The 23,820-nt window shown below is 53.3% G+C and overlaps 2 protein-coding genes across 2 annotated transcripts; both read left to right on the forward strand.

Moving 5' to 3' along the window:
* Window positions 1-23,718, forward strand: LOC138837854 (bone morphogenetic protein 8A). Its single transcript, XM_070036865.1, has 7 exons — window positions 1-334; window positions 11,746-11,935; window positions 12,352-12,500; window positions 18,206-18,400; window positions 18,795-18,874; window positions 19,387-19,497; window positions 22,165-23,718. Exons 1-7 carry the CDS (start codon window positions 1-3, stop codon window positions 22,312-22,314), a joined length of 1,209 nt encoding a protein of 402 aa, XP_069892966.1. The 3' UTR covers window positions 22,315-23,718.
* LOC138837853 (succinyl-CoA:3-ketoacid coenzyme A transferase 2, mitochondrial-like) lies at window positions 13,465-15,250 on the forward strand. The gene has a single exon (XM_070036864.1). It carries the CDS (start codon window positions 13,502-13,504, stop codon window positions 15,062-15,064), a length of 1,563 nt encoding a protein of 520 aa, XP_069892965.1. The 5' UTR covers window positions 13,465-13,501; the 3' UTR covers window positions 15,065-15,250.
* Window positions 23,719-23,820: the final 102 nt, after the last annotated feature.

Below are 23,820 nucleotides of genomic sequence, written 5' to 3' on the forward strand. Positions count from 1 at the left end.
ATGGCCGCGCGCCCGGGGCCCCTGTGGCTCCTGGGCCTGGCTCTGTGCGCGCTGGGCGGCGGCCCCGGCCCGCGCCCCCCTCACAGCTGCCCCCAGCGGCCCCTGGGGGCGCGCGAGCGCCGCGACATGCAGCGCGAGATCCTGGCGGTGCTCGGGCTGCCCGGGCGGCCCCGGCCCCGCGCGCCCCCCGCCACCGCGCGGCTGCCCGCGTCCGCGCCGCTCTTCATGCTGGACCTCTACCACGCCATGGCCGGCGACGACGACGACGGCGGCGGCGGGGCCCCCGAGCGGCGCCTGGGCCGCGCCGACCTGGTCATGAGCTTCGTCAACATGGGTGAGTGCGGCCCGGGGTGGCGCCCGGGCCCTGGCGTCTGGGCGCTGACCACGACCTCCCTCCGGTGAACTCGGGCAGCCGAGGGAGTCAGGATGCAGCGGGCAGCACCACGGGGGCGTGAGAACCGCGGTGGAGGCGTCAGGGCCAGGCGCGGGGCTCCCTGAGCCTCGGGCTCCATAGCAATCCAAGTCCTGGTTTCCGAGGGGCTGCATTCACCCGACCCCAAACATTCCCCCGAGAAAGTCTGGTGAGCTTCGAGCCCACCTGGGCGGCACCAGGAAGGCAGTGGGTCCTGAGGAGAAGGATGAGTAAACACCGTGATAAGGGCAGGCCTGAGGAGAGGGACAAAGGTCAGCGTGGAAACCTGTGTTCACATCGTCAGAGTGACCAGAGCTGCCCCACATGCCCCGCGTCCACAGCAGGCTCTGCCTGTGCAGCAGGAAGCCCTGGGTGGGTGGGGTGCTGTCAGCGAGAGCTGGAGAAGGAAGGACAGACAGCTCCCTGGGGCAGGGAATGTGGGCTATTGTCTGCATGAATCATTGTACCTGGGCACTGCTGACCTGCCGTAGAGCGAGTGCCCAGGCCTATGAGTTATCAAAGGGAAGGACTGGACCTTCTTCCTCCAAGACAAAGCTTGGTTCTTCTTTTCTGAGGAACCTTCTAGAAACTGAATAGCCAGTTACTCCTGAGGTCTCAGTGCTATTTTCTCAACACTGTCATCTATAGCCATGCATAGTTACTGTGGGGCAGGTCCCCATCCAGTTTGCCTCCTGTCTGTGTCTAGTGACAGTCAGGGGTCTCGTTGGGCTGGACAGCAGCCTGAGTCTGGGGACCAGGCAATGTGGCTGAGAGAAGGGAGAGGGAGGCCCCCTTATCATGGCCATGGGCCATTCTCCCCAGAGCAGGTTCTTATCCTGCCAGCAGCCCTGGGAACAGCCGTCTTTCTCTCCCCAGCTCCCAGGTGAGGATGACAGGTGAGGACAGGAAGCCCCAGACAGATAGTGGTACCCCTGAAATAGCACAAGAAGGCCCAGGTTGTCTGTTTCTATTCCCAGTGTCAAGGAGGTGACATTTCTGTTGGCAGGCCAGGCTTTGGGGATGGAGTTTCCTAGGGGATGAAGGCAGAGGAACACAAGGGACCCAGCTGCAGCAGGACTTGTAGGTCCTTAGCCCTTTGTTTCCCAAGGGGCAGGAATAAGGGGACAGCCAAGCCTTTGCTGTCCCAACCCAGAGATGGTGGTGGGTTGAGGTTGGGGAGCTCACAACCAGCGAGATAGCTAACCAGCACTGAGAGCCCAGGGCCAGGGTCTGGCCTGTACCCAGTGAGAAAGAAAGAAAGAAAGAAAGAGAAAAAGAAAAGAGAGAAAGAAAGAAAGAGCAAAAGAAAGAGAGAGGCTGGGAAGGTGGCTCAGCAGTAGAATGCTTGCCTCGCATGCATGAGGCCCTGGGTTCAATTCCTCAGCACCAAATAAACAGTAAAAAAGGCCGGAAGTGGCCCTGTGGCTCAAGTGGTAGCATACTAGCCTTGAGCTGAAGAGCTCAGGGACAGTACCCAGGCCTAGAGTTCAAGCCCCACAACTGACCAAAAAAAATTTTTTTTTAAATTTTTAAAAAAGAAAGAAAGGAAGGAAAGAAAAAAGGAAGGAAGAAAAGAGGGAAGGAAGGAAGGAAGGAGGGAGGGAGTAAGGGAAGGTAGGGAGGAAGGAAGGGATTGTAGAAACAAGTGGATGTTTGTATAGCTACTTGTAAGAACAATTACCATTTGAACTTCCACGCTTTCCATTCTTCACCTAGTCCTGGCAATAGTATGTGAAACTGTTTTGCTGGCTTCATTTCAAGGGCTCAGAGTGGGACATGGCCAGCCCAGGCCACACAGTGCATCCAGGGTGACATCCAGGGCTGTGGATTCCAAATCCCATTTCTTCCCATACTAGCTCTGCATGCTCCATGAGTATGTGGGCCTTGGACGCTGTGGGATTAATCAGGCCTTTGTTCTGTGGCAGCAGCTGTGGGCGGCACCTTCAGAAGGGCCCTCTTTATTCTGATGGACACCTTGCACTGGTACAACTCACTTGGCCAGAGTAGTTTTAATTGGTAATTACCCAGGCTGTGTGTGAGGAGTTAGACACGTACCAACCCTGAAGGTCAGTGCTCCAGAACCAGCATGGGGTCTAAACAGCAGAGTGTCTGTGGTCATGACTATACTTGCTTCCCACACCTGTGACCTTCAGCTGCACATTTCCTGTGGGCCTCATTTGGCCCTGGGAAGCCAGGCCCCTGACTGCTCAAGAAGCCTGGAAGGCCCAGAGCCACAGGCCCACCCCAGACCTCCTGCCAGGATTTGTGCTCATGAGGAGCAAGTGCTTTAGGAAGCCAGCATGGTCTGCAAGGCCTATGTTGGGAGTCAAGGCTATGGTGAGAACCACTGTCCCTGCCTGGCCCGTCTGTCCATCCATCCCAGACTAATGACTGTCAGGCCTACTCAATCAGAGTGAAGTAATGGGGCTGTTACTGTGTGGAACAGATGGGTCTTGTCCTTCGTCTCCCTGTGCTCCTGAGCTGAGCTTGTGTCCTGAGCACAACACTTAAGTTCTGGTCCTCACTCCTGGGCCTGCCTTTAGATCCTGCTCATCCCTGTCCCTGGTCCTCTGCTTTCTTGTCCAGGCTACATGGATGGTGTGAGGAAAATGAGGCACCTCCTGGCCCTGACCCTTAGCTCCACATCAGCAGCCCCTGCTCACAGCACTGCTCCATCCCCTGGGCATCCAGACCTGCCCAGCCTTCCTGAGGGTAGGAGGAAGCAGGAAGGACTAACTTCATGTGCTCCCTGCATCCTTCTCCTGATCAGTGGAGAAGCAAGTGCCCTGACTCCAGACTGAAACCAAGGCTCCAAAAGTGCGAGCAGGCAGAAGTGAAGGCAGGATCTTCACCTTTGTCTTGACCCTCTGTTGAGCCTGGCTAATTTAGTCCTAAGGTCTCAGATTCCTGAGGACAGGGCTGGTGGTGAGCTGAGGCTTTGGGTTCTGGGAGGATGTGGACTAAGTGGGGACTGGAATTCTAGTCTGGTTCTTGCTCTGACATTCCCAGCCCTGAGACCCTGACTGATGCTATGTCAGAGTAGGTGTTTTTCCCAAGGCTACACAACAGGTCATCTCCTGACCTGCACATCCTGAGCTTGTCCCCAGCACCAGCAGCTCCTCTCCCCACAGCCCCAGGTCTGGCCCATAATCAGATATAGCAAGTGCTGCTGACTTGGGCTGAAAATGAATGAACGTTGTGCACTGATGATCTTCTTTTGAAAATGCATTACTGTCTTGGGATTCACAGACATTACTCAGACCACACATAAAACTCAGACCACACAAAAACTGATGGGGGGCTAGGACCCCTAGTCCTGCTGGCCAGCCCACCACATGACTGCTTTCTATCACCATAGCTTGGTTTGGCCTGTGTTAAACTAATATAAATGAAATCATAAAGGGTGGAATCTTTTGTCTAGTCTTTTAACATAAATTTTGAAATTCATCCATGGTATATTGTTGCTTCCCCATTTTTGTTTTATAATTGGGTGTGTTCCATATAGATGATGATTTGGACTTACTAATTTGTTGCTATTAGTAGGCATTCAAATAGTTTCTAGTTTTGGGTCTATGAATAAAGTTGATCTGAACATTTGTGTATGTGTGTGTATGTGTGTGTGTGTGTGTGTGTGTGTGTGTGTGTGTGTGTGTGTGTGTGTGTGTTGTGTGTTGTTGTTGTTGGGAATTAAAACCAGGTCTTGCCCCAAGCTGTGCCACTGAACTACACCCTAGTGTAATAGGTAATAAACCTCCCAGTTTAATATATTCTTCAGTGGACATATTAAACCTGGATTTTAATCCTGAATGCACTGAGAGCTGTGAGGTGTTGGACAGGGTGCTTAAAATCTGTGAACCTCCATTTAAAGCAAAAAAGTAAAGCTGCTGCCCAGGGTTGTGTGGGACACAGCAGATGTGCTCAGGAGCCAACTGAGTCTGGACACCAGGTAGGAACTGAAATACATGGAACTGATCTTTTATGTCATTTTATCAGGTAGTGGCCTCACTTTGCTGTTATTCCAAGTTTTCAGCATCTCAAAGAAAGAAGTGAGCAAGCAACCAGGTTCAATGAAGTGACAGTATGAGCAAAGTGGGAATATATACTCCACCGTTGGGATCTGGCCTGAACAAGAGAGCTCCAAGGCCCCAAGGAATGGTGTCTGGGACAGTTTAAAGCTGATAGGAGTTGAGAGGAGGGGCCTTTCCACAAGAGCTTTTCTTTCTTTCTTTCTTTCTTTCTTTCTTTCTTTCTTTCTTTCTTTCTTTCTTTCTTTCTTTCTTTCTTTCTTTCTTTCTTTCTTTCGTCAATTGTGGGCTTGAACTCAAGGTCTAAGCACTGTCCCTGGGCTCTTTTGCTCAAGGCTAATGCTCTACCACTTTAAGCCAAAGCTCCACTTCCAGTTTTCTGGCAGTTAATTGGAGATAAGAGTCTCCAGACTTTCTTGCCTGGGCTGACTTTGAACCATTATCCTCATATCTCATCCTCTTGAGTGGCTAGGATTACAGGTGTGAGCCACCAGCACAGGGCTGATGAGGTTTTGTTTGTGCAAGACAGTTTAGAGTGACCAGTAGGGTCTGGGCTTAGTGATAGAGTGCTTGCCTAGCATGTGTGAAGCCCTGGGTTCAGTTCCTCAGTACCACATAAAAGAAAAGCTGGAAGTGGCACTGTGGCTCAAGTGGTGGTAGAGAGTTAGCCTTGAACACAGGGAGGCTCAGGATGGAATACAGGCCCTGAGTTCAAGCCCCAGGACAAGAAAAAAAATAGAGTGGTGGTGGTTATATAACAGTTTTTAAACTGTGTGTGATAGGATTTCTTTCCTGAAAGATTATCTAAGTATATTGCTCTTGCTTCCTGTGCATGGGCCTTCATGAGATGTTCTGTTTCACTGGGCAAACTTCCAAGTTATCAGGATGTAGCACCCATTTGGCCAACCATAAAATGAGGTAGACACAATCTTATCAGAACTGTGTGTCGGGGGGGGGGGTCTTTTATGATGGTCTTGGGGTCTTCCTTTAGGTATGGGTAGATCTATAGGTTGGTCTTACCCTGGTTTTTTTTTTTTTTTTTTGGGTCTGGTCGTGGGGCCTGAACTCTGGGCCTGGGCGCTGCCCCTCAGCTCTTCAGCTCAAGGCTAGCGCTCTACCACTTGAGCCACAGCGCCACTTCCGGCTTTTTTCTTTTTGCTTATGTGGTGCCGAGGAATCGAACCCAGGGCCTCAGGCATGCAAGGCAAGTGCTCTACCACTGAGCCACCTTCCCAGCCCCGATCTTACCCTGTTTTATCTGCCTGTTTCAGTCTCAATGCTGGGGGCTTATTTTGACTGCCCAGATATCCTCATCTCCATTTCTGCTTATAGGAACTCCACCTCTGCCAGGTGCCAGTGGCTCAAGCTTGTAATCCTAGCTACTCAGGAGGCTGAGATCTGAGGATCATGGTTTGAAGACAGCCTGGGCAGGAAAGTCCAAGAGACTCTTCTCTCCAATTAACCACACAAAGAAACTGGAAGTGCAACTGTGGCTTAAGTAATAGAGTGCTAACCTTGAGCACAAAAGCTCAGAGACAGCACCCAGGCCCCAGAACCAACACACACACACACACACACACACACACACACACACACACACACACACACACACACACACACACACACACACACACACACACACACACTTCCACCCCTTTTAAAAGGGTATAAACAGCTGTTTTCATAAATCTGACAGTTCCCTGCCTGAATATCCCTCTTAGGATCCCGGGCTCACTCTCCTGTCTGATTTAGTGGCATATCCAGCTGGTCCTTGGAAAATTGGACAACCTAAAAACAGGAGCCAAATCTGACTCTTTGTAGCACCCCACTCCTCCATGTGCCCCAGCCTCTGCCTGTAAGATCTCAGGGCAGATGCAAAGGTGAAGGACAGGAAGCTAGGCATTGGTGGCTCACGCCTTTAATACTAGCTATTCAGGCGACTGAGCTCTGAGGATGGTGGTTTGAAGCCAACCCCAGGCAGGAAAGTCCATGAGACTATCATCTCCATTAATCACCAAAAAAGCTAGATGTGGACCTGTGGCTCAACTGGTAGAATGCTCACCTTGAACAAAAAGCTCAGGGACAGTGCCCATTCCCTGAATTCAAGCTCCATGAACAGCTCAAACAAACAAACAAAAACAACTGGTGAAAGACAAGAGTCCAAGGTGGCCCAAAGGCTCCAGAGCCAGGTGACAGAGGCTGAGCTCTGTAAGGTAGAGAAGTGCTCCCCGATCTTTGTGGTGCCCACAGTGGGGTACAGCATCTCCCAAGCTCTCTACTGGACCATGAGTCACAGAGGATCCTGCATGGAGGAATGCATCTTCTGCTGGCACTCAAGGGGCTTCTGTTTTTGTTTTTGGTCAGTCATAGGGCTTGAACTCAGGGACTGTCCCTGAGCTCTTTTGCTCAAAGCTAGTGCTGTACCACTTTGAGCCACAGTGCCACTGCTGGTATTCTGGTGATGAATTGGAGATAAGAGTCTTACAGACTTTCATTCCCTGGGCTGGCTTTGAAACACAATGCTCAGATCTCAGCCTCCTGAGTAGCTAGGATTACTGGCATGAGCCACCAGCACCCAGCTTAAGGGGCCCCTGTTGACAGGTACCCATCACCCCAGTATCATCCACTACTGAAATCTAGGACCACTCATTTCACATTGGCCCCAAGTTTACATTACAGGACCCTAACCTCTCATGTGACTCCACAGTCATTTCCAAAGCAATTGGGCCTCAGTTTTCCCATCTCTGCAGTGTTGCCCTGAAGCCTTCTCAGTTTTGACCAAAGAATGTGTCCACACCCTACCTGCTGATGGGGTTCCTCCACAGGTGAGCATGGGGTGGGGAGACTCATCAAGTCCATCTTATCACAGGAGCTCCTCTCTATAGGCAAGAGATGTGTCACCATGACTGTCTCTCTGGAAAATTCCCACAGTTCAGTTCTTTCCCACTTTGCTACAGGAGGAATCGTATCCTTCTTGCTCACATCCCCTGGGACTATTTTTGGCTGTGGCAGGTTTGATGTGGTGGCCTGGGTGGGTGTTTCCTTTTAATTTAGAGTCTGAAGCCATCTAAGGCCTGGACCAGCAATTATGTGTGCAGAGTCACTTAGGAAAAGGGATCTTGAGGAAAGTCAGTAATGAGCCTGGCCAGAAATGCCTCACAGTGCACCTGGGCCTCTTGTCTGCAGGGTGGGCTTCTGTGGGAGAAAGGCCTTCAGGATGCTCGCTGCCCAGTCGCCAGGCCCTTGGCTCTCCCTCCAGCTAGCAGGGACTCAGGAGATTAGAGTCTTGTTTTAGGTGGAACTGGGGCCCCTTGGCCTTTGTTAGTAGCAAGAGTAACCAGACAGGCTCAGCCTGTCCCCTCCCAGGTCCTTGGAAAGCCTGTCCCCACCTGCATGGGTCAGGTGGGAGAGGCACTAAGTCCCACAGCAATATAAAAACATGTGTGGCCTCCAATGGTGATGCTGTGATGTGATGTGGGGGCCACTCCCAGACCAGCGGTGAGGCCCCAATGGAGCCTGTGTCTTGGGACAGGCAGCCCCAGGGAAGGACAGGTGGTGCCCCAGCTCTCCCCTGGAACACTGGGGCTTGATGAGCAGGCTGCTGAGAGCAGCCCATCCATCCTACATGTTCTCTCTAAAGAGTGTGTCAGAGACCAGCTAAGCCAGGGACAAGGTCCTCTAGTCCAGGCAAGAGGGACAGACCAATTGCCTGGTCTGTGAGGGGTTGGAGGGAGATGAGGAGACTCTGAGGGGAAGTAGTCTGTAGAAGAGGCATAAGGGAGCAAGGTACAAGTGGCTCACACACCTGTAATCCTAGCTACTCAGGAGGCTGAGATCAGAGGATTGCAGTTCAATGCCAGTAGTATAATGCCAGCTGGGCAGAAAAGTCCATGAGACTCTTACCTCCAACAAATTACTCAGAAAAAGCCAGAAGTGGTGCTGTGGCTCAAGTGCTAGCCTTGAGCCCAAAGATGCTCATGGTTAGCACCTCGGTACTGAGTTCAAGCCCCACGACCGGCAGGAAAAAAAAGAGGCAGAGGGAGCGATGTAGGACAGCACAGCCTCATAAAAGGACTCTAAGTGGAAGGTGGCTACAGGCAGAGTGCACAAGAGGGAACACAGACAGACCCAAGGTTGGGCCAGCTCCATAGAGGCCTGGGATATGGGTGTGAGCTTAGGCTCATCTCAGGGACCTGGAGGGGCCTGGGAAGGATTTGAGGGGAGGCCAGACAGGTCAGATAGCTCAGAAGATCCAATTTAAGCCAAGAACCAGTGGCTGAAATCACAGTTCAAATCTAGCCTGGGGAGGAGAGTCTGTGAGACTTTTATTTTCAATTAACTGCCAAAAAGGTAGCAGTGGGGGGCTGGGAAGGTGGCTCAGTGGTAGAGCGCTTGCCTTGCATGCATGAGGCCCTGGGTTCGATTCCTCAGCACCACATAAGCAGAAAAAAACTGGAAGTGGCGTTGTGGCTCAAGTGGTAGAGCGCTAGCCTTGAGCTGAAGAGCTGAGGGACAGCACCCAGGCCCAGAGTTCAGGCCCATGACACCCCCCCACCAAAAGAAAAGGTAGAAGTGGGGTTGTAGCTCAAGTGGTAGAGCACAAACCAAGGATAACACCCAGGACCTGAGTTCAAGCCCCAGTACACACACACACATGCACGCGCGCGTGCGCACACACACACACACACACACATCTGATTATCCTGTCAGCTACTCTGAGCAGGAGGAGAAAAAGAAGGGTAGCTTTTGAAGCCTCTCTTTTGGTCAGAAACAAGACAGATTTAGGTCATTTTAGTAAGCCTAATTTTGTCTAGGAAACAGATACAGCCAATGCTTTGTTGGTGTTGGGCTGATAGATGCAGAGTTTGACATCTGGAGGTCCAGCCTGTGAGTGGCCGGCCTGGGCCCCGGATGTGAAAAGACAGAATGAGGACAGGGCCATGGCCACCTCTGCCCACAGTGGAAGCATGGGCTCCAGAGTGGTTTTATCAGACACTGAAGAAGTTTGCCCAGAGTGATTCATGATTGTATATTTTTCTGGGAGCCACATGAAAGCAGAAAGAAGGCTCCTCAGACAGAAGCTAGTTCACTGTCTGAACATTTTAGGCAGCTTTTATGATTTTGTGGAAAGTAAACATTTAGAGGTACCAATGGAACCAGGCATAGCTTTTCTGATACCTAATGGGTTGCATCTACATGTCTTTTCATAGTTTCGCTAAGATGTCTTTGGGGCTTTGGGGCAAAATGGTAAATTTCTACAAAGTTCTCCTAGGCATTGCAACATGCATCTTACCCAACATTGCTATTAACAATCTGATCTTACCTGTTCCTTTCTCAGACTTATACCAGAACACTATGGAGAGCTCCTAACCACTCTCCTTCATTCTAGAGTTCATGATCCTCTCTATATTTGCCTATGACCCACAAAAGAAATAGCATGTATTTTATTTGTTGTTGTTTTGTGGTGCTAGGAATCCAACCTAGGGCTTCACACGTTTATTTGACTTTTGATTGTATTCTGTCTTCCCCCATTCTTTCTAAGCCATTTGCATTTTTTCTACATCCTTTTTTTTTTTTTTTGCCAGTTCTGATGATGCTTGAACTCAGAGCCTGGGCACTGTCCCTGAGCCTCTTTGGGACCAAGGCTAGCACTCTACCACTTTAGCCATAGCACCACTTCTGGCTTTTTTCTGAGTAGTTTATTGGAGATAAGAGTCTCATGGTCTTTTCTGCCTGGACTGACATTGAACCACTGGCATTGAACTGAGATCCTCAGATCTCAGACTCCAAAGTATCTAGAATTACAGGCTTGAGCCACTGGTGCCTGGCTTTATCTACATCTTTTGATTTTATTCTATAAGCTCTGAGTACAGAGAACTCACCTGTCTTTTTTTTACTACAATGTTCTCAGGAACACTATTATATAAGAAAAAGTGAGTGAATAAATACATCTATTTTGAAACAATATTTCAAAGTCTTGATCTGATCTTAAAGTAAACCCTAAAACATAAACAAAAACAAAAACAACATCCCAAGCTGCTGTGGGACACTGATATTCCATTTCTTCTCCCTCATCTGGGGATAGTGCTTCCCTCCTGCTTCTGCCCAGCAGGCCTGTGCCCTCCCAGCACAGCTGTGTGCATGTGTCCATCTCTGGACCTAGTCCTCACCACTAGAACAGGAAGTGCTCCCCACATCCACCTGGCAGCACATCCTGCTGCTTTTTAAAACCTGACATATGGATGCTAAGGCCAGTAGTCAGAGATGGTTTCTAAAAGACACCCACACATATAATTAAAATCTGTGTTGGGTTTGGGCGGTACCCACCCCTGCCATCTGGAAACACAGATTGTTGGTGTTTGAAAGTGACAGGAGGCTAAAGTAACACTGCCCTAAATATACCATCCTAGGCATTTCCGTGCAGCTGGGCAAACATGGGGTGTATTCTACAACCTTGGCTTTTGCCCAGACAGCTGGGCCTGTCCCAGCCTGGTCCCCAGCTTGACTTGAATCCACAGCCTGTCCTTCATCCTCATCCTCACCTCCATGTCTGCCTCTCAGACCACCCTGCTCCCCACTGGCCAGAGGCATAGCTTGTCTCCAGCCCTGCATTCCCAGGGCACTTACTATGCATATCAGCTCCTTTCTTTCCAGAGCAACCCTGGGCCTCCTTCGCCAGCACGATGCCTTCCCAGCCCTCAGGGCTAGTTTAGATGTCACCTCCTGGCCCTGATGGCCTCTCCAGGAGCTTGTCATCCCTACCTGGTGTTCCTGTTCTTTCTCACCTGGCTCCTTCCTCATTCCCCTTGACCTCTAAAAGGAACTTGGGTGCTCTGAGCTCTGTGACATGGCTCTCCCTCCCATCCTCAGCTCCTCCACTCATGGCCTTGCTCTGCTGAGTGGCCCTCTGATTGCCCTCTCCCTGAACACAGGAAAATTCACACTCAGCCTCCTTATGCAGCTCAGCTCTGGCAGCTCAGCTCCTCCCCATCTCCCATTCTAGGCACAAGGTCTGGCTGTGTCCTTTTCTCTGGTATCCTTCTCCCCTTCGGCTGTCTCATCTGTGGGTTTTGAGCCAATGGAGGACTCCAGGAGGCTCACAAGTGGGGTTTGGGGCTCAGGGCCTGTTGAGCCCTCATGGAGTTCTCACTACATGACTTCATGGAGCACTGTCTATACTCGAATACAGCCTGGAACAAGCCAGCTTGCAGAGGAGGAAGCTGGCCCCCAACAGGCTGCCTGAAACCCTACTCAAGCCCAAGCCATGTGGGCAGCTAGTGACTGGCTGGGTCCCGCTTTGTCTTCCAGTGGAGAGAGACCGAGGCCTGGGCCCCCAGGAGCCTCACTGGAAGGAGTTCCTCTTTGACCTGACCCAGATTCCTGCCGGGGAAGCAGTCACAGCTGCTGAGTTCCGGATTTACAAGGTGCCCAGCACCCACCTGCTCAACACGACCCTCCACGTCAGCGTGTTCGAGGTGGTCCAGGAGCACTTCAACAGGTGCCTTCTCTCTGCCTGAGCAGCCATCCTGCCTCAGGGTCTCATGGTCAGGGTCTGGCAGTGTGTCCTGTATGGGCCCTGGTATTGGGGTGGGGGGAAGGCGAGGATCCCAGGAAGGGGAGCCTCCTTGGAGAACAGCCTCAGAAAAGGAAAAATGGGAAAGATACTTGGCCAGATGTCCTCACCCTCCCATTCTGGCTCAGGGACTTGGATGGGTCACTGAGCCACTGAGCCTGTTTCCTCATCTGGACAAGGGTACAGTAGCTAGTTTTTGTTTTTTCTTTATGGTACCCGAGGGCCTAGCCCAAACCAGGGCAGGGTGAGGTCCCAGGAACGGTCCCCCAGGAGAACCAGACACACATTGAGGCTTGGTGCCAACCCCTGATGCTCGGTTAATTGTTCTTTCATGTCCACAGGGAGTCTGACTTGTTCTTTTTGGATCTTCAGACGCTCCGAGCTGGGGACGAGGGCTGGCTGGTGCTGGACGTCACGGCAGCCAGTGACCGCTGGTTGCTGAACCGTGACAAGGACCTGGGACTCCGCCTCTGTGTGGAAGCCGAGGATGGTGAGGCCCAGGGCTTGGCTGGGAGCTGCCCCAGGCCTCCTGGGAGGTGGTTTCAGCAGAGGCTCTGGGCACTGTGCAGAGCGGCCTCTCTTGGCTGTGAGCAGGCACTGAAAGGACTCCTTGGGTGGAGGTGAGGTCCTGATAGGAGGTCCTGATAGGGGCTGCTCCCCTCCTCCCCACTGCACACCACCTGCGCCAGTCCCTGTGGCCCTTCCCAGGGAATGGCGCCTCTCTGTCCCTGCCCAGCAGCCTGGGCACTGGGAGGTTCTGCACTGGAGGACCAGAGGGAGGAGCTGCACCCTCAGGCTCTGAATACCAGGGGCCTGAGTTAGAATCCTGGCTCTGCAGTGCCCTGACTCAGGGACCCAGGCAGTTACTGCCCTTTCTATGCCTGTTTCCTTCTCTTCAGTCTGAAGTTCACTCATTCACACACAGGTGTTTCAGCGGCATTTTGTTTTAATACCAGGCAGAGAGGATGGAAAGGCCAAGGTGGGCATAAAACTGGCCTGTCTGTGGTTCAGCAAGAGGGCCACACAGAGGAGCAGATCGGGGCCTAACACAAGTCACTCTTTGACGTAGGGTGTCTCTGACCTAGGCAGGGTGTTTGGAGCCATGGGGTGGGGTGTGTGTGACAAGATCCGACTCAGATTTTAAAGAGAACCCTGTGAATCTGAATCAGAAGGATCGCGATTCAAGGCGAGCCCAGGCAAAACGTTAGAGCGGCTGTGCATTAATAACAGGTGTGGCTGTTGCAGGTGTCTAATGCAGGCCACTGTGGATGGTGTAGGTGGGAGGGCCGTGGTCCAAGGCTGGCCTCCGTCAGCGGAGGGTCGGCGTCCCGGGAAGCCCGGGTCTCGGTGGGCGGGCCCGCAGCTCCCCCTGGGCGTCGGGTGGGACGCGGCCCCTCCCTGCTCTGTGACGCGGCCGGGCCGGGCGCTCTCGCGGGCGCAGCGGGCTCTCCCCGGCCAGTCCCCACCGCCCGCCCTGCGCACGGACGGACGATGGCGGCGCTGCGGCTCCTGGCGTCGGCGGCGCTCCGGCGGCCCGTCCCGGCGGCCCGCTGGGGACCGGCGCTGTCCCGGGGCTCCTCCCGCTGCTTCTCTACCAGCCCCCGCACCCTCGTCCAAATCTACACCGACCCGGTGGAGGCGGTGAAGGACATCAAGGACGGGGCGACCGTCATGCTCGGGGGCTTCGGGCTGTGCGGGATCCCCGAGAACCTGATCGGGGGGCTGCTGAAGACGCGCGTGAAGAACCTCAAGGTGGTCAGCAGCAACGTGGGCGTGGACGACTTCGGCCTGGGGCTCCTGCTGGCCGCCAAGCAGGTCAAGCGCGTGATCTGTTCCTACCTGGGGGAAAACGCGCTCTGTGAGAAGATGTACCTGGCGGGCGAGTTGGAACTGGAGATGACACCGCAGGGCACCCTGGCCGAGCGGATCCGCGCCGCTGGGGTGGGCGTGCCCGCCTTCTACACGCCCACCGGGTACGGGACATTGGTGCAGGAAGGAGGTGCGCCCATCCTCTATGGTGAAGATGGCCACCGAGTCAAATTGAGCAAGCCCCGTGAGGTACGGGAGTTCAATGGCCGGCACTGCCTCCTGGAGCAAGCCATCAGGGCCGACTTTGCCTTGGTAAAGGCCTGGAAGGCTGACCGCTCTGGCAACTTGATCTTCAGAGGAAGCGCCCAGAACTTCAACATGCCCATGTGCAAGGCCGCGAAAGTCACTGTGGCGGAGGTGGAAGAGATCGTGGATGTGGGCACTTTTCCCAAAGAAGACGTCCACGTTCCCAACATTTATGTAGATCGCGTGATAAAGGGGCCGAAGTTTGAGAAGAGAATCGAGCGTTTAATCACACGAAGTGAGAAAGATGATGCCAAAGCCAAAAAGGGAGATGACATCAGAACTCGGATCATCAAACGTGCAGCCCTGGAATTCGAGGATGGCATGTATGCCAACCTGGGCATCGGGATCCCCGTGCTGGCCAGCAACTTCATCAGCCCTGACATAACCGTTTTTCTGCACAGTGAGAATGGACTCCTGGGCTTGGGTCCGTTCCCATTAAAACACGAGGTGGACCCCGATATCATCAATGCAGGCAAGCAGACAGTCACTGTGCTCCCCGGGGGCAGTTTCTTTGGCAGCGATGAGTCCTTTGCCATGATTCGAGGGGGCCACCTGCAACTGACCATGCTGGGTGCCATGCAGGTTTCCAAATACGGGGACCTGGCCAACTGGATGATACCTGGGAAGAAGGTGAAAGGAATGGGTGGGGCCATGGATTTGGTGTCAAGTGGTGAGAAGACCAGAGTTGTGGTCACCATGGAGCACTGCTCGAAGGATAACAAGCCCAAAATCCTGGAGAAATGCACCATGCCTCTGACTGGGAAGAACTGTGTGGACCGCATCATCACTGAGAAGGCTGTGTTTGACGTGTGCAACAGCAAAGGGCTAGTCCTGATGGAGCTCTGGGAAGGCTGTACCATGGATGAGCTCAAGAAGTGCACAGCCTGCGACTTCGCCGTGTCCCCAAAACTCAAACCCATGCAGCAGGTGGCAATCTAAGGGTGGCAGCCCTGGGCCCAGTGTGGGTCTCAAATGAGGTCAACGGGGGAGGAAGGAAATTGGACATGCTGCTCAGATTTTTTTCACTTCAGCATGAAAATGCTAGCATGCTGCTGACTTCTCTGGCTTCTGCCACTAGGCAGACTGTCAAGAGTCACATGTGTTTGATTAAAAGTAGTAGGAAAATATCTAAGCTCAGATCCTGTGTCCTAAGTACTGCGGAGCCCTTGCTATGCTTGCTGAGGGTGCTGCCCCCTGCTTCCCACACTCTGTGCAGTTTGTAGTAATTCCATGCACAGCACAGGGTTCCCGGTCCGATTGCCCTCCAGTGCTTCCCTCATAACTGAACCATGCCATGTAGGGAAATGGTGAGGCAGAAATCACCCCAGGTACCATTTGCTGCTGCCATAAAAAAAAAAAAACAGGGACCAAGCCGGGCAATGGTGGTGGCTCATGTCTGCAATCCTAGTGTAGGAGGCTGAGATCAGAGGATCACGATTCAAAGCCAGCCTGGGCAGCAAAGTCCATGAGACACTTATCTCCAATTAATCACCAGAAAACCGGAAGTGGTGGTGTGGCTTAAGTGGTAGAGCTCTAGCCTTGAGCTAAAGAGCTGAGGGACAGTGCCTAGGCCCAGAGTTCAAGCCCCATGACCAACGGGGAAAAAAAACCCAGGAACCTAGGGCTAGGAATGTGGCATGTGGCTTAGTGGTGCTTGCCTAGCATGCATGAAGCCCTGGCTTCAATTCCTCAGTACCATATAAACAGAAAAAGCTGGAAGTGGCTCTGTGGCTCAAGTAGTAGAGTGCTAGCCTTGAGCAAAAGAAGCTCAGAGACAGTGCCCAGACCCTGAGTTCAAGCCCCAGGACTGGCAACAACAACAACAAAAAATCAGGGACCTAAGTTTGTGTAAGTGAGGGAAAAAATGATGTCCTCTCAGAAGCTTTTCACTTCAGCCCTCCCAACTTCTCTTCCAGGCTCACATTTTTTCCCCCTAATTTGGTTTTCCTGTGTCCTGCCCTCCAGGGTGCTCCCCCCTGGGAGTAATGAAGGTTGGTCTCCATAGGTCAGGACTTGGTAACCAGGGAGACCCAAGAGGACAGTGGTGCTGGAATTCCATCTAGAAGACCCCTCCATAAATAACCTGTCTCTACATCTGTCTCCAAAGGCTTCAGCTTGCCATAGAGTGAGTCCTAGCAACAACCCATGGCTTAGATGACATCTCACCTATTCTGCAGCCCAAAATGCCTTGTGTGAAATATTCCCTCCTAACTCAACAGGGGCTCTGGGGAGTGTCATCCTCCTGAATCTATAGTCTCACAACCAAAGTGAAAATTTGTAGCTCCATATGTGTGGTGCAGATGCACTTGCTGTGTGCAGTTCCAGAGCCTCAGTGCCATGGGAGTGCCACTGATTCCAGCTACTCTCACCCTAAGGAATAAGTTTCCTTGGAGAGAGACAGGAAGGGAACACATGGGTGCAGGGAAGTGACAGGGACCATATCAGATGGGGTGGATGGAAGGTCCCTAGTGCTCAGCCCAATGCTTTCTGGGCCTTCTGGGGCACCTGCTCAGTCCTGCAGGTCAGGAGAAGTCTTCAAAATTGGCAAGGAGAGGCAGCGAGTTCCAGGATGGAAAGAAGGGGAGATCTACCAGGAGAGTATGAAGGAAAGATTTAGACATGGTCCACTGGAAGCAGATGATTCCACCTGAAGGCTGAGATGAGTCTGGGGCTGCAGGCAGGAGCAGCTGGCCCCATCACTATGCCCATCTGTGCCCTGCAGCCAGCTGGAGGGAGGGGCCTGCCCTCCAGAGCTGTAGAGAAGGGGGACCTCTGGGCTCAGCTTCCCCAGGCCTGCCAGATGCAAAACACCCTAGCCAGGTCTCTGTCATTTGGGCAAGATACAAATATCCTGATTTTGCAAGTGTTGCTTTGAACCCTTGAACACTCCAGGCCTTATTTTTTACTTCTGTGAGATGGGAACTTAAATTCTCCATGGCGCTCTGCCACATTCCTGAAATGGATTCTTAAGGGCCCAGTGCATTTGTTGGGGGCAGCTGATGGCATAGCTCATTCTCTAGATTGATGGGTTGTTCCATCAGTTGGCTAGTAAACCCCTGGTCTGAGGAGCTGACCTGTGAGTGGACTGTGAGTAGGGTAGGCAGTAGCCTTAATCTGTAGTGTATAGCAAAGAACCTGGTCAGCTGCCTATGGAATAAAACTAGACCTGAATGTGCAATGCACACGTGGATGTATGTGTGTTTATAGGAATATGTGGTATATATGTGTGTGTTGGCACTTGTCACATGATGGTTCAATGTAACATAGTACAGTCAACTGAATGAAGGTGCTAGTTTTTTTTCTTTATCTTTTTTCTTTTTTGCCAGTCCTAGGGCTTGAAATCAGTGCCTGGGTGTTGTCCCTATGCCTCTTAGTGTTCAAGGCTAACACTCTACCACTTGAGCCACAGTGCCACTTCTGGCTTTTTCTGAGCAGTTTATTGGAAATAAGTCACCGACTTTTGTGCCTGGTCTGGCTTCAAACCACGATCCTTGGAACTCAGCCTCCTGAGTAGCTAGGATCACAGGTCTGAGTCACCATCATCCGATGGTGCTGGTTTTTTTGTTTTTGTTTGGTGCCTGAAGAATGCTATGCTCGTCAACCCCAGCTATGTCCTAGAAGAGGCTGCCCTGAATTGTCAGCATCATAAATCACACAGTTACAGCCCCAGAAAGTATGGACTGAGGGAGGAACCTCAGGTCCTCCATGTGAGGAGTGGTCCTGCTTCTGAGCATCACTACAGAGGACTCTGCTCATCACTGGGGACTCCAGTGTGGTTGCCCCAAGGACCAACCCAGGTAACAGAGGAACAAACTTTGAAGCCTGTCAAATGCTTCACAAGTGTCCATGTCCCTAACAGTGATCACTGTGTTCCCTGAGGCCTCTGTTCTGCCACCACCACAGACTGCTGCCAGGGGGCTGCCAGCTGGACTTGGGAATCCTGGCTCCAAATAAGGAAACTGAGGCTTAGCAAGTCCCTTCAAGCCCCTAGCCCCCAGCTCCTGCTGAGGAGCAGAGGCCTCTGCTCGATCCCTGGCAGGTCCACCATCCACGAGTGACCCTCTCTCCTCTCTGTCTCAGGGCACAGTGTGGATCCTGGCCTGGCAGGTCTGCTGGGGCAACGGGCTCCACGCTCCAGACAACCGTTCATGGTCACCTTCTTCAGGGCCACTTCAAGCCCTGCCCGTGCCCCGAGGGCGGCAAGACCCCTGAAGAGGAGGCAACCCAAAAAGTCCAATGAGCTGCCACACCCCAACAAACTCCCAGGGATCTTTGGTGAGGGCAGGGGCTGGGGCTGAGCTGGAGCCTTCTTCCCAGGTCTAGATAGAGGGGCCTGGCAGGCGGGTGGCTGGAGACAGGAGTGGGTCCAGAGGAAAAGGAGAGAAGCCATGGGATGGCTGAGTGTGCTGCTGGGCGTATGTCTATTGGAGGGCTGGAGGCTCATCATCTGCAAGACAAGGGACAGGCACTGAACACAGGGCACCCGTAGCAACTGGGGTCATGGAGGCTGTTCAGCTGGGTCACAGCCCAGGCAGGGATCCAGGGATGAGAGTTGTGACGACCAGTGGTGTAGTAGTGTCCTGCTCCTTTACTGAACAAATGTGCCCCACTCCATGGCATCTGCACAGAGCAGAGCTCCAGAGTGGACCTGTACCGTCTGTCCCCACAGATGACCGCCACGGCTCCCACGGCCGGCAGGTCTGCCGTCGGCACGAGCTGTACGTCAGCTTCCAGGACCTCGGCTGGCTGGTAATTTCTGCCTCCCCTTCTCCCTGGGACAGTCCCCACCTGCAGGCCCTGGGGAGCGAGTGGAAGTGTAGGCACCTTAAATTCGCTCCTGAAGTTTTTCCTTCTGGGTTTCCCAACTTTTCTACTGAGAATAGGCTGCTTTCACTGTGTGAAGTCATTAAAAAATAGATTAAAACGCATGGAAATGGGGATTATCTCAGCCCCAGCCAACTAAATTGCCAACACTGCCATGGGGAAACTGAGGCAGTGTAGGCAGAGCCTGGAGCATTTGCTCCGAGGGAGGGGGAGGGTTAGCAGGGACAAGGTGTGACAGGGACACAGCTCTGGCCCAGGCCTGTCTGCTGAGGGTGTCTGGGTAGACTCAGGTCCTGGGGTGGAGGCTGTCCAGGAGGGGCCAGAGTGGGGCTCTGGGGCTCAGGGAGCGTGGGGCAGCCCCAGGTGTCCTGTCAGGCCTAGGCTGAGGGGTGTGAAGGGGCCACGTGGACAAGGACTCACCCTCTCCCATCTCTCAGGACTGGGTCATCGCTCCCCAGGGCTATTCGGCCTATTACTGTGAGGGAGAGTGCTCCTTCCCGCTGGACTCGTGTATGAATGCCACCAACCACGCCATCCTGCAATCCCTGGTCAGTACTGCAGCACAGCGGGCGGGACCCTGGGCCTGGGGCCTGAGGACAAGGCCTCTGCCACCCTGGCAGGGAGCGCAGCTGCCGGGAGGTGCTTTTTCTACAGGGACTTGTCATGTAGCCACCTGCCTACTTGCAGACGCTCCTGCCCGTCCACACAGACACTTGCACACTTCCGCTGTAGGCCATGGTGACCATGTGTTGGGTGCAGACCCAATGCACAGCCCAGTAGTCACATGCTCAATAGACAGTGCTCTGCAGGGCACCTGTGTGGTCTCTATGTGCATGCACTCCAGCACACATACACACTGTTTGCAGGACATGCACGTGTGCCTCCCTCCTGGCATGGGTACATGGCAGTGTGCCCCCTGCAACTAGAGCCTTCTGTGCTTCCTTCCTTGCTGGCAGTTTCTCAGGCAGCAGGTCTGGTTAAGCCTGAGTCTGGGCCAATCACTGGTGGAGAAGTTTGTCATGGGAGCACAGCTGCATGCTGCCCTGCCAAGGATTTTGTATTGAGACTGGAGAGGCTGTTGGAACTCCAGAACTTTTTGCTTGAGTCCTGGTACCCAGTATCCCCCCTATGATTTCATGGTAGGAAGAGGGAGAGGGAGAGGCAGAGCTCTGGGAGGGTGGAGGGAAGGAGAGAAATGAACAAGCACGTCTTTGAGGGATGTTACATTTTCATAATGGCAGTGCCCTTGCTGGGTGCCAGCTGCTGAGGTCTGGGAGAAGAACCCAGGGTGATCATCAGGCAGCCCCACCCTTATGCCAGGTGAGGGAGCCCCTAGGGATGGGTGTGCTGCCCCTTCCAGAGCTCCCCACTATACCCCATACTGCCCTGCCCAGGCCCACATGGTGGCCAGGAAAGTGAGCACTCATGAGCTGACAGTCACTGTCCTGTGGGGAGGCTGTGGTGAATGTCCGGCAAGCTAGCAATGAAGTTGTCCTAAGACCAAGAGGGAGGCGTGGGAGCAGGAGGGGTGAGTGAGGAGCAGTGCAAAGCCCCAAGATAGGGGATCCTGGAGGGTTCCAGGCCAGCAGAGGGCAGAGGGCAGGAATGGTGTGAGGAAGGGGAGGGCGGGAACATGAAGTTGGGTGGGCATGGTGGGGTACATAGGGCTGGGCTCCCTGTAAGGGGGGTGGAATTTATTCTCAGTTTACTGAGAAGCTGTTGGGGGTTTAGCACAGCACTGTCATGGCTAAGCTCCTCCAAAGAAACCTGTGTGGCAGGATGGAGTCCTGCGGTAGAAGGTGGAGGAGGTAGGAAGGCCGAGGTGGGCTGCGGTGGTCAGGACAGGAGGTAAGGAGAGATTACTGGTGGGGATGTGAAGTGGTCTGAGGCCTAAGAGATGGGGTCGAGCATCCTTTCCTCCTTGCGCCTTGATTAACAGAGGGAGGGATGGAGGGGGGGAGGTCCAGGAGGCTTAGAATTTGAGGACCTGGGTAAGAGGTCTGGCATGGGGACACATGCTGTAAGAAATTAGAGGAAATGAGTAGCCCTGCTGAGGCTCTCTAGACCACATGTGTGGAGGCCAGTGAATCAATAGATCTGAATCTGTGTAACTGAGCAGAGAGATCCAAGATGGGACTTGGAATGTAAGAGCCATAGCATGTGGCATGCGGGAAGTCTAAGTCAGCTTAGATGAGAGATGAGACCTCTGGAAAAGAAGCAGTAGCCAAGGGGTGACCGAGGAAGAGCCAAGGGAGAGAGACTTCAGGGGACGCTGGAGTTAGAGAGGAGACCCTTAGGGAACACAGCAACCCAGTAGGATCTCCCAAACATGGAACCCATCATGTTGTGCTGAGTCAAGAGATTCAGTTTGCCCACTCTCCCCAGAGCTGCTCTTGGCTTAGGACAGAGGCCTCTCATCATCTATCCCGCTTACTCACCCAGTATCCCCCACCAGGCAGTCAGTAGTCACCCTGGCTCTCAGGTCACTGCAAGCCTGTTTTCTTACTGGGTGACACTGGTGTGTTCATTAAAATGCTTCTATCTCCCCACCTGCCTTCTTACCAGGCTGTCATGAGAACAAGGGCTCTAGCTGGTGTTAGGAGCAGTGAGACACATTGAGAGGAGGTCACAGAGCTCCAGAAAGCTGATCCATTATTTTTGTGTGTGATTCCTGGCTCTTGGTCTGCAGGGGAGGGCTCATGAATGGCCACTGCTAAGAGCCAATGGGGACCTAGTAGAGGCACAAAGAAGAGTGGAGAAGGGAGGCCCCAGGGACTCCCTTAACGGATGAGGGCACTTTTTAGGGTTGAGGAAAAGGCTAGAGACCCAATAAGGACACTTCTAGAAGTATATGGAGAAGGGAGCCCCCAGAGGAGGCACTGCTGCTGGGGTGGCCTGGGCAGGGTGCATGTGGACTAGCAGCATTGTCCCTGTCTGGGCAGCAGGGGTGTGGGGGGCAGTGAGGAGAGGGCTGGAAGAATGAGAGACAGGTGTAGGGCCTAGACAGCCATACCAGGCCTCCTGGCTGCACCTTGAGGGTGGCAGCAGGCAGGTCTGCCCTGGCTGCAGGTGGAGAGCGACCTGAGCTGCGGCAAGGGGGCTGAGACCTGAGACAGGCTGGGGTGGACAGATGGAGGCAGAGCTGGGGCCACTCTGGAAGGATCCTTGGAGACCACTGGGCTCATGGCCCCTGCCTGTGTCCCTTCCCTGTCCAGGTGCACCTGATGAAGCCAGACACAGTCCCCAAGGCGTGCTGTGCGCCCACCAAGCTGAGTGCCACCTCCGTGCTCTACTATGACAGCAGCAACAACGTCATCCTGCGCAAGCATCGCAACATGGTGGTCAAGGCCTGCGGCTGCCACTGAGTCCCAGGGGTTCTGCTGACCTGCGGGCCCTGAACTAGCCTCCCTTTTCCAGTGGACAGGCCCCTCTCAGGAGGCAGGACACCTTCAAACCTAGTCAGCCCAAAGCCAGGGTGGTAGGAAGGGCCTTCAAACCTCATGTCCATGCCCCTTCTTCTTTGTGCCAGGGCTTACTCCTAAGCCCTTCTGCCACTCCTCTTGTTTGAGGTTGGTAAGAGGCCTGCCTTCAGCCCACATGGTCTGAGTCCTCAGCTGCAGTCCCGCCTTCCCCCAGAGCCATGTACTCACTGGCTCTAGGATCGGCACAGTGTACAGACCTATCCATGCCTCTCACTGGCCCAGGCTTTGGGCAGGTATGGGATGACCCGAAAGGCACCTAGAGCTGTAGATTAGCCACCTCAAATTCTTCACCCTCCATTCTCCTGTGTAACAGAGTGTAGTCTAACCCCATGACCCCTCCCAATTCAGCCTCTTTCCCAGGTACAAACTAGGGAGTTTTTGGAGTTAAAAACTATGGACATGCCCTCAGCGTGCACATTTATGGATCTGGATTACCAAACGTCTGGCCCATCACAGGACCTTTAGGCAACCACTAGCAATGGATCACTCAATGGATCACTGGTGACATGTAAACTGGGAACTGACTGTTGTCTTTTGCCATATTAAGGAGCAAAGCATCCCCCCCACCATAACATGTCTAACATGTCTTAACACGGGTCAGGCCTGTCAGGCCTGGGGTCAAGGTCAGTATCTGCTTGTGTCCAAGTTGTAAAAAAAGGTTGGTCAGCAGCAAAAAAGGTTGGGACCCAGCAGCCCTGTCCTGTTTGAGTCAAAGAAAAGGCCCCAGTCCCAGGAGCGTGACAGCTGGTAATTAGGCAGAGTTGGGAGGGGAGATTGTCTCAGCCTCCACTGTTACCGGAAGTGGCGGTTCTCCATAAGAGCAGCCACTGGGAGTTGCAGTGTTTATTTGATTTTGGACTCACTAAGCCTGTAATTTACCTGTGGGAACAAACAAGAGTCCAGCTGTGTGAACTGTGTCATTAAGAGCTGGTACTGGGCCCACCCGTCCTCAGGCACACCCAGTTGAGGTGGACCCACCCAGAGGCCCAATGATGAGCTTCTCTGGAGTTCACACTATACTCTTGAGTGGGGCTCAGGGAGGCAGGTCTGGTCTGCAAGGCATGGGTTTCACTGCAGGGCAGCAGTATCTGGGCCTGGGAGCACTTCTGGAATACAGAGAAAGGAACTCTCCCATGGACACAAAAGGTGGACCCAGACTGAAAGACTATCCATCTGCATGGTTCTCAATGGAAGGAGACCCGAGGGCTACCACGTCTGGTAGCTACCTCTGAAGCTGGAGAAAACTGGGCCTTTTGACCTTCAAAAAGCCTTCAGCCAGGAAATCTGTCTACCAAGGCTTTATTGCACTGAGTACACATGCAGCCTCACAATCCAGAGTGTGGAGCCCAAATGGCTGTCACAAGGCAGTTGGCATATAATATGGATGAC

This window comes from Dipodomys merriami, unplaced genomic scaffold, assembly GCF_024711535.1.
Source record: "Dipodomys merriami isolate MVZ:Mamm:240054 unplaced genomic scaffold, mDipMer1.0.p SCAF_277, whole genome shotgun sequence".
In the NCBI taxonomy this organism is placed as follows: domain Eukaryota; kingdom Metazoa; phylum Chordata; class Mammalia; order Rodentia; family Heteromyidae; genus Dipodomys; species Dipodomys merriami.

Coding starts and splice junctions, on each gene's coding strand:
- LOC138837854 (XM_070036865.1), top strand. CDS start 1: ATGGCCGCGCGCCCGGGGCCCCTGTGGCTCCTGGGCCTGGCTCTGTGC. Junction 11,936..12,351: donor GTCCAGGAGCACTTCAACAG/GTGCCTTCTCTC, acceptor TCATGTCCACAG/GGAGTCTGACTTGTTCTTTT. Junction 18,401..18,794: donor CAAACTCCCAGGGATCTTTG/GTGAGGGCAGGG, acceptor CTGTCCCCACAG/ATGACCGCCACGGCTCCCAC.
- LOC138837853 (XM_070036864.1), top strand. CDS start 13,502: ATGGCGGCGCTGCGGCTCCTGGCGTCGGCGGCGCTCCGGCGGCCCGTC.